Raw genomic sequence first — 18853 nt, 5'->3', positions numbered from 1 at the left:
CAATAGCAATAACGACCCATGCTATGGCCATGTCGTGATAATTTTCGGTCCTTCACAGAAAGCATGCTTGCGTCAATCTGTAGGATTGTAGCGGGCGGGCGGCACTGGATTGGACATTGCAGTCTTCAGGGAGGAAGCGGCCGCTTCAGTCCAGGCCGCTGAAGAATGTTCACCCGACGCCGGTGATCCAGCTTCGCGGCAGAGGGCCTGAGAACATTGAGTTGGCTGAGGAGGCCACATATAGACCCCGACCTCGGGTGGACTATGAGGGCCAGGATATTTTTAGTGCCACAGTGAATTCTGCATGGGGGGACGTTTCATGTGATTTCTATAATGTTCTGTGTCAACCACATTTTTGTTTGTATGGATGGAAATTTGAAATAATTTAAAATCTCTGTAAAGCACTTTGGTTCAAATACTGGTTTTGTTGAAAAGTGCTATATAAATAAACATTATTATTATTATTATTATTATGGTTAAGCATATATGTTATCAAGGTCCAGGATTTATTGACACAGGTTGATCATACGCTGAATAATCCAACCACATTTTTGTTTGGAAGTGGAAAGAAATAATAAAAATTGCATTAATTGCAATGTGTAAAAAGAGTTGAGATACCATATTATAATGTTGCTGCATGTCATTGTGGTATATAGCATGTCTTGATTGGTGAATATGTTAGTTTGTGACCTTATTTGAAGCAGAAATAATATGTGAATACTTCATTGAGCATAATTCCGACTGGTAACTACGCACTTCGTCCGAGCACACGTCATGCAATGACCACCTAAACTGTCATTTGGCAACCTGAAAAGCTGCCAAGGTTGCCCGGCTGGCAACAGGGAAAAAAAGTTAAGCGAGAGCCCTGCATTGTCGTAGATGTGGGTCCAGGCAACCTGCCACGACTGTGCCAACAGTCGCCGAAAAAAATCGCCTAAGTGGGACAGGCCCTTTAGTCAATCACATTAATAGATTATTTTTGAGTTTTTATTACCTTCTAAATATAATGAAAGATTACACCCTTGATGTAAATGTAAATCAAGAAACTGCAGATACTGGAAATCTGAAATAAAAAGGAGCAAGCACTAGAAAGTGTTGCCACGAAAATCCTACACACAATCCCAAAAAGCCTAGCATCTGTGGTCAGAAATGTACTAGAGATTATTCTAAAGGATAAGATACACATGCATTTAGATGGACAAGGGCTGATTAGGAATAATCAGCATGGTTTTGTATGTGAGAGGTTGTGTCTCACAAACCTGATTGAATTTTTTGAAGACGTGACCAAAATGATGGATGAGGACAGAGCTGTAGATGTTATACATATGGATTTCAGCATGGTATTTGACAAGTTCGGCATGGTAGGTTGCTCTGGAAGGTTAGATCACATGGGATCCAAGGAGAGCTAGCGGACTAGCTAGAAGATTGGCTTAGAAACATAGAAACATAGAAATTAGGTGCAGGAGTAGGCCAGTCGGCCCTTCGAGCCTGCACCGCCATTCAATATGATCATGGCTGATCATCCAACTCAGTATCCCGTACCTGCCTTCTCTCCATACCCCCTGATCCCCTTAGCCACAAGGCCCACATCTAACTCCCTCTTAAATATAGCCAATGAACTGGCAATATTATCAACTACCCTCTGTGGCAGAGAGTTCCAGAGATTCACCACTCTCTGTGTGAAAAAAGTTCTTCTCATCTCGGTTTTAAAGGATTTCCCCCTTATCCTTAAGCTGTCACCCCTTGTCCTGGACCTCCCCAACATCGGGAACAATCTTTCTGCATCTAGCCTGTCCAACCCCTTAAGAATTTTGTAAGTTTCTATAAGGTCCCCTCTCAATCTCCTAATTTCTAGAGAGTATAAACTAAGTCTATCCAGTCTTTCTTCATAAGACAGTCCTGACATCCCAGGAATCAGTCTGGTGAACCTTCTCTGCACTCCCTCTATGGCAATAATGTCCTTCCTCAGATTTGGAGACCAAAACTGTACGCAATACTCCAGGTGTGGTCTCACCAAGACCCTGTACAACTGCAATAGAACCTCCCTGCTCCTATACTCAAATCCTTTTGCAATGAAAGCTAACATACCATTCGCTTTCTTTACTGCCTGCTGCACCTGCATGCCTACCTTCAATGACTGGTTTACCATGACACCCAGGTCTCACTGCATCTCCCCCTTTCCCAATCGGCCACCATTTAGATAATAGTCTGCTTTCCTGTTTTTGCCACCAAAATGGATAACCTCACATTTATCCACATTATACTGCATCTGCCAAACATTTGCCCACTCACCCAGCCTATCCAAGTCACCTTGCAGTCTCCTAGCATCCTCCTCACAGCTAACACTGCTCCCCAGCTTAGTGTCATCCGCAAACTTGGAGATATTGCCTTCAATTCCCTCATCCAGATCATTAATATATATTGTAAATAGCTGGGGTCCCAGCACTGAGCCTTGCGGTACCCCACTAGTCACTGCCTGCCATTGTGAAAAGGACCCGTTTACTCCTACTCTTTGCTTCCTGTTTGCCAGCCAGTTCTCTATCCACATCAATACTGAACCCCCAATGCCTTGTGCTTTAAGTTTGTATACTAATCTCTTATGTGGGACCTTGTCGAAAGCCTTCTGGAAGTCCAGATACACCACATCCACTGGTTCTCCCCTATCCACGCTACTAGTTACATCCTCGAAAAATTCTATAAGATTCGTCAGACATGATTTACCTTTTCGTAAATCCATGCTGACTTTGTCCAATGATTTCACCACTTTCCAAATGTGCTGCTATCCCCTCTTTAATAACTGACTCTAGCAGTTTCCCCACTACCGATGTTAGACTAACTGGTCTGTAATTCCCCGTTTTCTCTCTCCCTCCCTTCTTAAAAAGTGGGGTTACTTTTGCTACCCGCCAATCCTCAGGAACTACTCCAGAATCTAAAGAGTTTTGAAAGATTATTACTAATGCATCCACTATTTCTGGAGCTACTTCCTTAAGTACTCTGGGATGCAGCCTATCTGGCCCTGGGGATTTATCGGCCTTTAATCCATTCAATTTACCCAACACCACTTCCCGGCTAACCTGGATTTCACTCAATTCCTCCAACTCCTTTGACCCGCAGTCCCCTGCTATTTCCGGCAAATTATTTATGTCTTCCTTAGTGAAGACGGAACCAAAGTAGTTATTCAATTGGTCCACCATATCCTTGTTCTCCATGATCAACTCACCTGTTTCTGACTGCAAGGGACCTACATTTGTTTTAACTAATCCCTTTCTTTTCACATATCTATAAAAACTTTTGCAGTCAGTTTTTATGTTCCCTGCCAGTTTTCTTTCATAATCTATTTTCTTTCATAATCTATTTCTCCCAGTCCTGCTGCTTTTTCTGGCTAATTTGTACGTATCATCCTTCGCTTTGATACTATCCCTGATTTCCCTTGTTATCCACGGATGTACTACCTTCCCTGATTTATTCTTTTGCCAAACTGGGATGAACAATTTTTGTAGTTCATCCATGCAGTCTTTAAATGTCTTCCATTGCATATCCACCGTCAACCCTTTTAGAATTAATTGCCAGTCAATCTTGGCCAATTCACGTCTCATACCCTCAAAGTTACCTTTCTTTAAGTTCAGAACCATTGTTTCTGAATTAACAATGTCACTCTCCATCCTAATGAAGAACTCAACCATATTATGGTCACTCTTGCCCAAGGGGCCACGCACAACAAGACTGCTAACTAACCCTTCCTCATTACTCAATACCCAGTCTAAAATAGCCTGCTCTCTCGTTGGTTCCTCTACATGTTGATTTAGATAACTATCCCGCATACATTCCAAGAAATCCTCTTCCTCAGCACCCCTGCCAATTTGATTCACCCAATCTATATGTAGATTGAAGTCACCCATTATAACTGTGTAACCTTTGTTGCACGCATTTCTAATTTTCTGTTTGATACCATCTCCAACTCCACTACTGCTGTTAGGTGGCCTGTACACAACACCCACCAGCGTTTTCTGCCCCTTAGTGTTTCGCAGCTCTACCCATACCGATTCCACATCCTCCAAACTAATGTCTTTCCTTTCCATTGCATTAATCTCCTCTCTAATCAGTAACGCTACCCCACCTCCTTTTCCTTTCTCTCTATCCCTCCTGAATATTGAATATCCCTGGATGTTCAGCTCCCAGCCTTGGTCACCCTGGAGCCATGTCTCCGTGATCCCAACTATATCATAGTCATTAATAGCTATCTGCACATTCAACTCATCCACCTTATTACAAATGCTCTTTGCATTGAGACACAAAGCCTTCAGGCTTGTTTTTACAACACTCTTACCCCTTATACAATGATGTTGAAAAGTGGCCCTTTTTGATTTTTGCCCGGGTTTTGTCTGCCTGCCACTTTTACTTTTCACCTTGCTACCTATTGCTTCTACCCTCATTTTACACCCCTCGGTCTCTACGCTCACACATTTAAGAAACCCTTTCCCTTTAACTCCATCCTCCACTGTCCCATTCGACACCCCACCCCCCTTATTCAGTTTAAAGCCACCCGTGTAGCAGTGGCAAACCTGCCTGCCAGAATGCTGGTCCCACACCTGTTAAGATGCAATCCGTCCCTTTTGTACAGTTCCCCCTTACCCCAAAACAGATCCCAGTGATCTAAGAATCTAAATCCCTGCCCCGTGCACCAGTTCCTCAGCCACACGTTCAGGTCCCGTATCTCCCTGTTCCTGCTCTCGCCAGCACGGGGAACTGGAAGCAAACCGGAGATAACAACCCTGGAGGTCCTGCTTTTCAACATTTTTCCGAGCTCTCTAAAGTCACGCTGCAGAATATTCATCCCCTTCTTTCCGATATCGTTTGTGCCGACATGCACTACCACTTCCGGATGTTCACCTTCGCCCTCGAGGATTTTCTGCCCTCTGTCCGTGACATCCTGGATCCTGGCACCGGGAAGGCAGCACACCATCCTCGAGTCCCGTCTGTTGCCGCAGAAACCCCTGTCCGTACCTCTCACGATGGAGTCTCCCACTACAATGGCCTTGCCTGCCTTAGGCCTTTTTGGTTTTGGCTCAACAGCCCTATTCGCATCGCAAGCCAGTCCACCGCTCAGTGTAAACACGTCTTCTGTCCCAACAGTTTCTAAGTGGGTGAATCTGTTCACAAGAGGTACAACACCCGGGGACGTTGGCATTCCATGCTTCCCTCCCTTTCTCACTGTCTCCCACCTTCTCTCTTCCAGAACCTTAGGTGTAACAATCGTACTGTAGGACTTCATGGAAGGAAGCAGAGGGTGATGGTGGAAGGTTGCTTCTCGGACTGGAGGCCTGTGACTAGTGGTGTGCCTCAGGGTTTGGTGCTGGGCCCGTTATTGTTTGTCATCTACATCGATGATTTGAATGAGAACACACAGGGCAAGTTTAGCAAGATTACTGATGATACAAAAGTGGGTGGTTTTTCAGATAGTGAAGATGGTTGTCAAAGATTGCAGCAGGATCTGGGTCGATTGGCCAGGTGGGTGGAGGAATGGTTGATGGAAATTAATACAGGGAAATGTGAGGTGTCATTTTGGGACATCGAACAAGGGCAGGACCTACACAGTAAATGGTAGAGCTCTGGGAAGTGTTGCGGAGCAGAGGGAGCTAGGAGTGCAGGTGCATAGTTCCTTGAACGTTGTGTTGCAGGTGGATGAGAAGGGATGAGACAAAGACTTAAGACTTTTGCCCTCCATCACAGTGAGGGGGTGCCTGGTGAGCTCACTGTGGTAGATGTTAATTTGTGTTTATTGTGTGTTTTTGTCATTTTGGTACTATATGTAGGACTGCAAGGCAACAAAATTTTGTTCAGACCGCAGGGTCTGAATGACAATAAAGGCTACTTTTGACTTTGATGGGGCAGTCAAGAAGGCTTTTGGCACATTGGTCTTCATCAGCCAGAGTATTGAATATCAATGTAGTGAGTTCATGTTACTGTTCTATAAGACATTGGTGAGGCCATATTTAGAGTATTGTGTTGAGTTTTGGTCACCATGTTATAGGAAAGATGTTGCTAAGCTTGAAAGAGTTTGTAGAAGATCTACCAGGATGTTGTTAGTTCTTGAGGGTCTGGGGTATAGCGAGAGGGTGAGCAGGCTATGGCAGGAGGATAATGTGTGATCTTATAGAGGTGTACAAAATCATGAGAGGAATAGATCAGGTAAACCCACAGAGTCGTTTGCCCAGCGTAGGGGAAATCAAGAAGCTTTCCAAGGTAAAAACAGAAGAGAAATACTCATTGAGGACCTTGCCCATCTCCTGTGGCTCCACAGAGTTGATTCCTGAGGGACCCAATTCTTCCTCTGGTTACCCATTTCCCCTTAATGTACCTGCTTATACCTGCCCCATGCCTCCTTCTTATTCTTGACCAGAGCATCAGTTGCTTTTGTCATCCAAACTTCCTTATGCCCACCTGCCCTGCCCTTCACTCTAACAGGAACGTGCATGTCCTGCACTTGTCAGAACATTTTTTGACACATCTCACTTTCCAGACGTTCCTGTTCCTTCAAACAACCTGCTCCAATCAACTTGAGTGAGTTCCTGTCTAATTAGGTATGTTGCAAAGCCTACCTGAATCGTGGCTGAGAATCTGCCCCACCCCGTGTGCGCGATTTTGGCGCTGTTTAGAGGGGGCGGGTTTAAAACGCGATTTTTACTAGGCTGTTGCAATCGAAAATGTTCAGCCTAGTAAATCATTAACGAAAAATCGCTGAAAGACTCCGTCGCAAAAGGTATTATTAGTTTTTATGGCCTTGTATAATAGTTATAGTAGTTTAAAAATCACTCTCTAAACCCGCGACCTCTCGCCGCCCCAGGGTTTTATAAAGCAAACAATTAAAGGTATGTACCTTATTTTTACATTAAAAGGCACTCTTAAGAACCCTGTATATAAAGTTTTCTATAGCGAGTAGCTCATTTTGGGCTCTTTATATCCCGCAGTATTTTTCTGGGCATTTGAGGGCACATATCCACTACAATGTGAACGTTCTAAACCAGCGCGTTCACAGGAACCCACTAGAAAGCCTATTTAAAATGAACTTTAATTTACAGCAATTGAACACTAAATTCCTTCCATTTGGCCTATAAATTAATGTAAATGAGATTTTAAAATCATGTTTTATTGTGAATTATTTATGAATATTATTTGGACACTTGGGCTATTTAAAAACGTTAATCATTTATTAAGAAATGGATAGATGTTTAGGTCTAGTAATTGAAGTTTGAAATTTGCTACACTTGGGTAACTAACTAATTATATGTTTTAATTTCAGGTCATCCAAGTTAGATTAATGTATGTTTGTTTCAGAATGGTTCAATCTACAATAACTGAAAATTTCATTCAGTTCTCTTAATTTTTAAGAAGGTTACGGCCTTTTGACAGCACGGGATCACAGCTTTTTTGTTATGTCCATAGAAAATCAATAGGGAACAAGATGCTAATTTCCGAGTATGAAAATGGCCATAACTTTTTTAATACTTGAGATATGAAAGTGAATTAGGTGTCAAATTAAATTTATTTTTATGCTTTATCTGATGGGATAAATTGCAGACTTGATTTTTTAAATCTCAAAATTTTGTAACATGGCTAGTCTAATACCTTCAAAGTTGGCCTTGCCCCAGGTTAGAATTTTAGTCTGAAGAAGGGTTTCGGCCCGAAACGTTGCCTATTTCCTTCGCTCCATAGATGCTGCTGCACCCGCTGAGTTTCTCCAGCTTTTTTGTGTACCTTAGAATTTTAACTCGTGGGTCCACTCAGTCTCGGTCCAAAATTATCTTGAAGCCAATAGAACAGCAGCCACTGGTCCCAAAAGCTCATCCACGAACACTTCACCCACTTGCCTCTCCCAATTTCCTAGGCTAGATCGAGCGTTGCCTTTTCCCACGCAAGGGTCCTCCACATATTGCCGGAGGAAACCTTCCCGAATACATTTGACAAATTCTGTCTAAATATTTTGCACTATGACATTCCCAATCAAAATCCCACACTATGACCACTTTATTAGCCTTACAGCTAGCTGCCGGCAATCTCCTGGCATTTTTACTCCCTGTACTCACATTGCACTACTTCATTCCTTTTCCGATCGACATTATTTCTGCCAACATGTACAGTGACTTCCGCCTGTTCACCCTCCCCCTTGAGGATGTCATGCAGCCACTCTGAGACATCCTAGACACCAACCTGGAGTCTCAGCTGCTTTTTGTAAATAAATTTCAAACTAGACTTTATTCGAGAAATAAATATATACATGATCCTTACAAAACTCCATCTGACATTCTGAGGCTGTACATACATACAATACAGTTTCCCCAAATCACAAATTTATCCCCCACTCATGTGGCCCACTGGTGTGGGATCCCTTCCCTTATTTTGAGGGGCATCTCCACCACACCCTGCCCCCCATGTCCAGCAGTGGAAGGACCCTAGACTGTGGTCCTCCCCCACCGAGCCTTGGCATTGGCTGCACCAAGCTTCAGTGCGTCCCTCCTGCAGTCTGCAGCGGGCCAGTCGGCAACATTCCCTGACGGACATCTCGCTCTGCTGGGTGGTCAACAACGCTCGGGCAGACCAAAGAGCGTCTTTCACCGAGTTAATGACCTTCCAGCAGCACTCGATGTCATTCTCTGAATGCATCCCTAGGAACAGTCCGTAAATCACAGAATCCTCTGTCATGGAGCTGTTCGGAATAAACCGTGACAGGGACCCTTGCAAACCTCTCCAGACTCTCTTTGTGAATCCACACTCTGCAAAGAGGTGGGCAACCGTCTCCTGTCCATAGCAGCTGTCCCGAGGGCAGCGTGCGCTGGTAGTGAGGTTCCGACGGTGCAGGAAGGGTCTGACTGGGAGGGCTCCCCTCACCACCAGCCAAGCCAGGTCTTTGTCATTGTTGGGGAGTTCTGGCTGAATATGAAAGATATGTAGAATCTCGCACCTGCGCCCCTAAGTAAGAATCACCTTCTATTATGGCTCTGCCTGATGTTACCCTTCCTTGCTAAGCCTCTGAGCCAGGCTTGGTGCCACAGCATCTGCCATGGCACTGCTGCTCAACTTTGCATCTGCTGTCACCAAAGTGAAGGACATAGGGGGCAGTGAGGTAAGTGTGGAGAACACTATTATGCTAGGGCATTTTGGGATTAAGTAGGATGGGATTAAGTAGGCATGATGGGATTTATCCCACTTTATTGACCGAGATAAGAGAGGAGACTGTGGGAGCCATGACAAAGATTTTTATATCTTCTCTAGCCATAGGTGAGGTCCTAGAGGACTGGAGCGTAGCTCATATTGTTCCTTTATTTAAGAAGGGAAGTAGAGGGAATCCAGAGGATTATAGGCCAGTAAACCTCATGTTAGTCGTAAGGAAGCAATTGAAGAGGATATTTCGGGATAGGATTAACTCCCATTTGGAAGAGAATGGGTTAATTAGGGACAGTCAGCAGCGCTTTGTACATGGCAGACCACGTCTTACTAACGATTGAGTTTTTTGAGAAGGCGGTGAAGGGTAGGGATGTGGATGGGTTTTAGTACGGCACTTGATAAAGTCCCCCATGGTAGGCTGATCCAAAAGAAAAATCAGATGTACACAAAAATGCTGGAGAAACTCAGCGGGTGCAGCAGCATCTATGGAGCGAAGGAAATAGGCAATGTTTCGGCCCGAAACGTTGCTTATTTCCTTCACTCCATAGATGCTGCTGCACCCGCTGAGTTTCTCCAGCATTTTTGTGTACCTTCGATTTTCCAGCATCTGCAGTTCCTTCTTAAACAGAAAAATCAGATGCACAGGATTAACAGTGAATGTGTCGAATGGATTCAGAACTGGCTTGATGGCTGAAGACAGAGGGTTGTGGTGGAAGGACAATATTCAGGTTGGAGGTCTGTGGCCAGTGGAGCAGAGATCTGTGCTGGGACCTCTGCTGTTTGTGATATGTATCAATAACGTGGACGTAAACATAGACAGGTTAGTTAGTAAGCTTGCAGATGGCACCAAGATTACTGGGGTTGTGGACGGTGATGAAGGTTGTGAAGGCATAGAGTGGGATATAGATCAGCTACAGAAATGGGTGGAGAAATGGCAGATGGAGTTTCATCCAAGCATATGTGAGATGTTGCACTTGGGGAGGTCAAATGTAAGGGCAAAATATACAATTAGTGACATGACCCTCAACAGCATTGATAGGCAAAGGGACCTTAAGGTCCACAGTTCCCTGAAAGTAGCAACACAATTAGATAGAGTAGTAAAGAATGCATATGGTACATTTGCCTTCATGAGTTGGGGCATTGAGTATAAGAGTCAGGATGTCATGAAACAGCTTCATAGGACTTTAGTTAGGTTACATTTGGAGTATTGTGTGCAGTTCTGGTCACTCCATTATAGAAAGGATGTGAAGGCTTTGGAAAGGGTGCAGAGAAGGTTTACTGGAATGTTATTGGGGCCTGGATTAGTGGGTAGGAGAGGTTGGACACACTTGGATTGTTTTCTCTTGAATTGTCATGTTTTTCTACACAGAGAGTGGTGCAACTCCAGGCGTGGTGGTTGAAGCTGATATAATGGTGGTCTTTAAGAGGCATTTAGATGGGTATATCAACATGCAGGGACTGAAGGAATATGGATTATACACAGGTAGATAAGAGATTGTCTTGGCATCATGTTCTGCACAGACATTGTGATCCGTAGGGCTTGTTCTTGTGCTGTACGGTTTTATGTTCTATGTTCTAAGGAACAACATTACCTTCTCTCCAGATCACCGGGACTTCACTTGTGGCTGGAGAAGATGCAAAAAACGTAGTCAAGGCTCCTTCAATATCATCTCTTGTCTCTCTCATAACCTGGGATAGATCTCATCAGGCCCTGGGGATTTATCCACCTTAATGCTCTTCAAGAGCCACAACATCTCCTGCTTCTTCATCTCATCCTGCCCTTGCATATAAATATTCTCCACACTGATCTCACTGTCCTCCATGTCCTTCTCCCTGGTGAATATAAACGCAAAGTACTTGTTAACCAACCAATCCCTGTCTACTGATACTCTCCTCCGCTGGTCCTTACTCTTAATATCTTTTCGATTGACTCCTCCCATTTCCTCCATATACAAGGCGTGGCTATGGGCATGCGCATGGGCCCTAGCTATACCTGCCTCTTTGTAGGATATGTCGAACAATCCTTGTTTGAGATGTACCAGGGCCCCATCCCCGACCTCTACTTCCGCTACATCGACGATTACATTGGTGCCACCTCCTGCACCCACACACAACTCACTGACTTCATCCATTTCACCACTAACTTCCATCCAGCACTCAAATACACCTGGACCTTTCAGGCATTTCCCTACCATTTCTTGACCTCACTATCTCCATCGCAGGTGATAGACTTCTGACCGACATACACTATAAACCCACTGACTCCCTTGGCTATCTGGACTACACTTCTTCCCACCCTGCTTCCTGTAGGGAGGATTGGGGTGCACAGTGACTGCCTTTGTGAAGGTGCTTTGTTTCAATTTAGTTTAGTTTAAAGATACAGATCACAAACATGCCCTTCGGCCCACCGAGTCCACACTGACCAACTTACCCTGCACATTTACACGATCCTACACACACTCGTGTGAGAGGAAGCCGAATATCTTGGAGAAAACCCACGCGGTCATGGGAGAACGTACAAACTTGTTACTGACAGCACCCGTAGTCGGGATCGAACCCGGGTCTCTGGCGCCACCGTGCTGCTGTTGCAGATTTGCAGCTACTTTTGGACATTGAACAGGATGGTCTGAAGAAGAGTCTCGACCTGAAACGTCACCTACTCCTTTTCTCCAGATCTACTGTTTGACCCGCTGAGTTACTCCAGCTTTTTGTGTTTATCATATGCCCCTTCCCACTTAGGAAACCTGAACGGAAACCTCTGGAGACTTTGCGCCCCACCCAAGGTTTCCGTGCGGTTCCCGGAGGTTTTTGTCAGTCTCCCTACCTGCTTCCACTACCTGCGACCTCTGGCAACCACCTGCAACCTCGGGGAACCTCATGGAAACCTTGGGTGGGGTGCAAAGTCTCCAGAGGTTTCCGTTCAGGTTTCCCAAGTGGGACAGGGGCATTAGGATGGTCACTCAGTTTTTCTATACAACTTTGAGTATTGCTTTACCCAATTAATGTCCAAGGCAAATCATTTGCTTGTAATAACTGATAACATAGTTTAAAATGGTTCTATATTAACCATGTTCAAGGATGTGATGGGCAGCATGTTATAGAAAAGATGGTGTCAAGCTGGAAAGGGTACAGAGAAGATTTACAAAGATATTGCCAGGGCTAGAGGGTCTGAGTTACAGGGAGAGGTTGAGTAGGCTGGGACTATTCCTTGGAGCGCAGATGAGGGGTGATCTTATTGAGGTGTATAAAATCATGAGCGGAATAGATCAGGTAGATGCACAGAGTCTCTTGCCCAGAGTAGGTGAATCGAGGACCAGAGAACATGGATTTAAGGTGAAGGGGAAAAGATTTAATAGGAATCTGAGAGGTCACTTTTTCCACACAAAGGAGCAGTTAGACATGTACATGGATAGGACAGGTATGGGCCAAACGCAGGCAGGTGGGACTAGTGTAACTGGGACATGTTGGCCGGTGTGGGCGTTGGGCCAAGGGGCCTGTTTCTACGCTGTATCACTCTATGACTCGATGATGTAAGCAGAGTTGGCAAAGGTGGTGGTAAGGTGGCAGAATGGGCAGTCCCCAAACACCCCAACCCTACCCTCCGAGGTTGGCAGTGGTCTCACAACTGCCGGAAGCCAAGTACATGATAGCCAAGTCCCCCCTAGATTTAGTTTCAGCAAATAATGCAGCATGAAACATAGAAAATAGGTGCAGGAGTAGGCCATTCGGCCCTTCGAGCCTGCACCGCCACTCAATATGATCATGGCTGATCATCCAACTCAGTATCCTGTACCTGCCTTCTCTCCATACCCCCTGATACCTTTAGCCACAAGGTCCACATCAAACTCCCTCTTAAATATTCAAATGAACTGGCCTCAACTACCTTCTGTGGCAGAGAGTTCCACAGGTTCACCACTCTCTGTGTGAAAAATGTTTTTCTCATCTCGGTCCTAAAAGATTTTCCCCTTATCCTTAAACTGTGACCCCTTGTTCTGGACTTCCCCAACATCGGCAACAATCTTCCTGCATCTGGCCTGTCCAACCCCTTAAGAATTTTGTAAGTTTCAATAAGATCCCCCCCTCAATCTTCTAAATTCTAGCGAGTAGAAGCCGAGTCTATCCAGTCTTTCTTCATAAGACAGTCCTGACATCCCAGGAATCAGTCTGGTGAACCATCTCTGTACTCCCTCGATGGCAAACCTCTATGAAACACACAAGAACTTGCTGAAAGCATAATGATTCGATTCCTACTACCAATGATGGTGCAGACTGCAATCATATGTCTAATGGGACTATGTATTCATTTCCTAACCAAGCAGTTTTGACATTTGGGTCAGAAGTCATTCTTTCCTTTTCCCCCTGACTCTCAGTCTGAAGAAGAGTCCTGACCCGAAACATCCCTATTCCTTTTCATCAGAGATGCTGTCTGACCCACTGAGTTATTCCAGCTTTGAGTGTGTATCTTGGGTCAGAAGAGCATGTACAGATCCATAACATGCAGCCTCATTAAATTTTATGTTCAAACTTAAACAGATCTATAACACTATATTTGGTATTCTGTTTCCTTTCTCTATTTGCACTACTTTTGTACTCAAGAAAGATTGTGAATATGCATACTGAAGTCTGATGGGATACTTTTAGTGTAGGAAGGAATTGCAGTTGCTGGTTTAAACGAAGAAAGACACAAAAAGCTGGAGTAACGCAGCATAGAAACATAGAAAATTAGGTGGAGGAGCAAGCCATTTGGCCCTCCGAGCTAGCACTGACATTCATTATGATCATGGCTGATCATCTAAAATCAGTACACCGTTTCTGCTTTTCCCCCCATATCCCTCGATTCCTTTAGCCCCAAGAGCTAAATCTAACTCTCTCTTGAAAACATCCATTGAATTGGCCTCCACTGCCTTCTGTGGCAGAGAATTCCACGGATTCACAAATGCATTCACAGAGAAAACGCCAGAGATGCTGTCTGACCCACTGAGTTACTCCAGCTTTTTGTGTCTATCTTCGGGATACTTTTAGTTTTCAATTGTAAATAAAGCCAGGTTCCTCAGCCACAAACTCTGCTACCTGCGGTTGCTTCCTACAGCTTGTGACGAGCAGCCACATTAATGAGAAGGGACTTCAAAAATACCAGGAAAGAGAGAATGAGCAATGTTTATATCTGACTGTGCTACAGTTGGGCATTTGATAAAACATGCTGCAGATGATTCAATGAAAGGAATTTTTCAATTCATTTCGATGCTCATTCGCCCAGTTTGAATCGTGAGTTTGTCGAGTTGTAGAAATAAAAATATTTTTATGTTTCATTTTCATGGGCGGCAAGGTGGCGCAGTGGTAGAGTTGCTGCCTTACAGCGCTTACAGCTCCAGAGACCCGGGTTCAATCCCGGTTACTGGTGCTGCCTGTACGGAGTTTGTACATTCTCCCCATGACCTGCGTGGGATTTCTCCGAGAACCTCCGTTTCCTCCCAGACTCCAAAGACGTACAGGTTTGTAGGTTAATTGGTTTGGTATTAATGTAAAATAAAATGTTCCTAGTGTAGGATAGTGTTAATGTGTGGGGATCGCTGGTCGGTGCGGACTCGGTGGGCCGAAGGGCCTGTTTCCGTGCTGTCAATTAGTAAACACCCTTCATGACATCATGAAGTACTTTACATCCTATGAAGAAATGTGAACAAAACAGTTGAGACAGTGATTCAGGAATAGCTGCTAGTCTTGGTCACTGAAGAGACAACATTCAAATTGATCCTTTTTCTTTTTTGTTTCATTCAAAAGCATTTCCCATAGTATAGTGCACTCTCAATACTGCATTGAACAGTTGGCATGGAGCATGCAATCCAGTCTCTGGGGTGAATCTTGAAACTGAAACCTTCTAATTCAGATGGGGATGATCAAGAATGAGTCATGCTGATGTTGTCGGCACAATTAGGGCCTCCTTTCAAAATGTCCTCTCAAACGCCTTCTGTCAATTATTTACATTTTATTGAAGAATATTGTGCTAGTCTTCAAATAGCACAGGAGGGGGAAGGAGCAGGGTAATTGAGGTTGCGGGAGAGAGCGGGAGAAATGGCTGCACTCTGTGATGGGGTCGGCATAGAAAGAGAAGGGCCAGGGAAGTGTTAATTGGAGAATTGGAGAATTCAATGTTCATATCATTTGGTAGTAAGTGGTTTATAGTTCATAAATTCATAAATTCTGGGAGCAGTACGAGGCCATTCGGCCCATCAGGTATACTCGGCCATTCAAACATGGCTGATCTATCGTTCCCTCTCAACCCCATTCTCCTGGCTCCATAACACCCGACACCCATACTAATCAAGAATCTGTCAATCTTAGCCTTAGAATTATCCACTGATTTTGGCCTCCACAACCTTCTGCGGCAAAGAATTCCACAGATTCACCACCCTCTGATTAAATTAATTCCTTCTCATCGTCTTTCTAAAGGTACATTCTTCTATTCTGAGGCTGTGCCCTCTAGTCCTAGACTCTCCCACCAGTGGAAACATCCTCTCTATCACTCTATCCAGACCTTTCACTATTCTGTAAGTTTCAATGAGGGGCCCACTCATCCTTTATAAACTCCAGCTAGTATAGGCCCAGTGCTGTCAACACACACATTACATGTTAACCCAAACATCCGTGGGATCATTCTCGTAAACTTGCTCTGGACCCTCTACAATCTTGGCACATCCTTCCTCGGATATGGGGCCCCAAACTGCTCACAATACTATGAGGTGCAATATTGTGAGGTGCTCTTCCCCAGAATGGGATTGGAAAGAGGAGTTAAAATATTTAGCAACCTGGAGATCCTGCAGGCCTTGACTGCCAGACAGAACGTGTGGCCAGGTGCCAGGTTTCTTTGGTTGGTCGGCAGTGGAGAGAATCAAATTCCTGCGCATTAAAATCTTGGACAAACCATCCTGTGTCCAGCACATGGATGCTATCAAGAAGGCTAGCCAGCACCTCTACTTTCTTAGAAATAGGAAGAGATTCATCTTGTCACCTTGTACTCTCAACAAACTTCTACAAATGTGCCGTAGTAAGTACCATGTCTGGTTGCATCATGGCAACATGGTAGTGGGCAGGTCCCACACATAGGGTTTAAAAAGGCTACAGAGTGTGGTGGACACAGGCTAGTCCAGCATGGCACAGTTTCTCCACCATTAAAAGCATCCATGAGGCACTGCCTCGTGAAGGTGGCTCCCATCACACATCACCAATCACCAACAATCCCCATCATCTGAGCCATGTCCCTTTCTTACTGCTACCACCTGGGTGGAGGTACAGGAGCCTCAAGTCCCACATCATGAGGTTCAGAAACAGCTACTTTCCTGAAACTATCATGGTCTTGAACCAACCTGTACAACCCTATTTCTACTTCAGCAATGGAACACACTATGGTCCACCTCTTGAAGTGCCATGGATGTGGTTTCCAATTGTTTTTGTACTGATGTCTTGTTCTTGAACAGTCCTTTAGTTTCTCACTGGCTCGAATCATTTACGTATAAATGTATGATTTTATGTGTTGTCAGAATCTAAGTGTCTAAGATGTTGTTGCAAGTTTTCCATTGTCCCTGCACTGTACTTGATAATCTAATCTAATCGCCTTGCTGCCCATTTACATCAGCACTGTACCCAATATGACAATAAACTGACTTAAAGTCACTAACATGTACGAGCCACCTAATATGACCATGTTCTATCGAGAGAAACTCTCCACTTGGGACACTTGTGGGAGGGACATACAACTAGACGATTTAATACCCAGTATTAAATCCACTGTTTAGATGTATAAGAGTAATTTATTATCGTTTAAGCATGATCTTCCCACACCACTGACAAAAGACACAACAATTCACAAAAATGATTTCAGCAACTGATTAAAGTTCATGTGGGGGTGGGGCAGCTACATTTGCATATAACATTGCTTTTTGAATTCCCACGAATGAGCAGGAAAAATCTATAAACGATAACGGATTGAAATGACCATATTGCAATATCACAGTTCAAAGGATAGTTCTCGACGGCTTTATCTGATGTTATGACATCACTTGCATACCCCGATGAGTCAGTATCTTTTGATTGTAATCCACATCTCATTGTTCTCAGTATCACTGCTGTTGCAAAAGGGAAGGGCAAAGTAATAACTGAACTAATGTGTTAGTTCTTCATTGAATTAATTATTTTTAAATACCCATGGTGAACCAACAACATTATATCATTTTGCACCCAAATTAATAGAATTTATTGTTTGCAGGAAGTTAATATCACTTAAAGGGCAAATGAAACACACACATTGATATTCTTTCCAAAAATCTCTGTGCTTATCCATTAAAGGAGAAAATAATCTAGATACTAGGACATGTTTCACCTTTAAATAAAAAAATGTGATGAATTACCAAGTCAAAGTAAGCAAGGATCAGATGGCTAATCCCTGACTCCATCTATGTTGCAAACCACAAACACCTTTGCATGTAATTGTAACCTTTATCCTTTATGTACTCTGCCCTCCCTCCCTCTCTCCCCCCACCCCCATGCTCCCTCCAAGAAGAATTGATGAGCAGGTGCAGATTAATTATCAAACCAAAGCAGTTTTATTCTGTGAAATCAATTTCTGACCACTGGGATTTGACTCTGTCCACCCAATACATCAGTCATTAAAGCATTCATATATTTCACTGAATTACAACAAGTTACATGAAATGGCAGGAGAGTGTTTCAATAATTGACCACACATTACTAACCAGAATGTCCTGTTTCTGTGATGTAATACCAGATTAATTAATTCAAAATATTATTCCAGCAATATTTATATTCTAATACCTCCAAAGGTTCTTCTCAGAATATATATTTTCTCAGATAGTGCAGGGGGGGGGTCAGCCAACATAATGGTTTCAAATGAGTTTATCACAGATGCCCTTACCGACCTTTAGGTGAAAGAGTAAATGAAATGATTTTGTTATTTCTTACCGACATGGGTGATGACATTGATCAGTCGCTGTGTGAGTTCTTGGTGTGACATTTCTTCCTCTCGGAGGCAGAGGAGCATCTCCCGGTCCTCAGCTCCAAATCTACAACGGCTCCCGTGGAAGCCCCTCAGACACACAAAGGCAAGTGCCACTCCCAGTAGCAATATTCCATTCAGGATACAGGAGCTGATGCAGTTATTTTCCACCCCAGACTATTTTTGTTCATCTTCAATACATACAATGTACAAATACAAAATACAGACTTAAAACAAGAGGGCTCAGACATCTGGATATTTTTGGAGATGCGAGGACAAAGCTGATGAATTTCTGCATCAGAGCTGCTTGCTGCTCATTTCTATTAGCATTGAGTCAGGCTCAAGTAGCAAATCAGTGTGCAGCCACCTGCCTCAAGGGAGATGCAGGGCTTTAAATCAAAACCTGGAACAATGGATTCATAGGACTGGAGCCAGCACACAGCATTGAAAGCACATTGATCTGCCCTTAACTGTAAGCGTATACATTCTGCTTTTTTACAGTGGAAGTAAAATTAAATTCCTGTTTACATCACAATCATCAGGGGAAAAAAGCCTTTTAGCCCAAAGTAAAGATTTATCAGCTTGACATTTTATTTTTCCTTTGGACTTTCCTGCCAATGATCATTGATTAAATAATATATTTTTGCTGATGCTTGTTCATTTGCTGCTTTGCCTGTCGAACTT

The 18853-nt window shown here is 43.8% G+C and overlaps 1 protein-coding gene across 3 annotated transcripts in view; it reads right to left on the bottom strand.

The window, feature by feature from the left end:
- The window catches only part of mcf2l2 (MCF.2 cell line derived transforming sequence-like 2), a 369326-nt gene extending 350824 nt beyond the window's left edge, over positions 1-18502 (bottom strand). For all 3 annotated transcript variants that reach the window (XM_055645379.1, XM_055645377.1, XM_055645378.1), the window contains exon 1: positions 18136-18502. In XM_055645379.1, coding sequence (XP_055501354.1) covers positions 18136-18214 — 79 coding nt within the window. In that variant the 5' untranslated portion in view covers positions 18215-18502. The remainder of the gene's footprint in view (positions 1-18135) is intronic.
- Between the last annotated feature and the right edge of the window lie 351 nt (positions 18503-18853).

Source organism: Leucoraja erinacea, chromosome 14 (genome assembly GCF_028641065.1).
Source record: "Leucoraja erinacea ecotype New England chromosome 14, Leri_hhj_1, whole genome shotgun sequence".
Classification (NCBI taxonomy): Eukaryota; Metazoa; Chordata; class Chondrichthyes; order Rajiformes; family Rajidae; genus Leucoraja; species Leucoraja erinaceus.
This window is presented reverse-complemented; position numbering and strand designations above follow the sequence as displayed.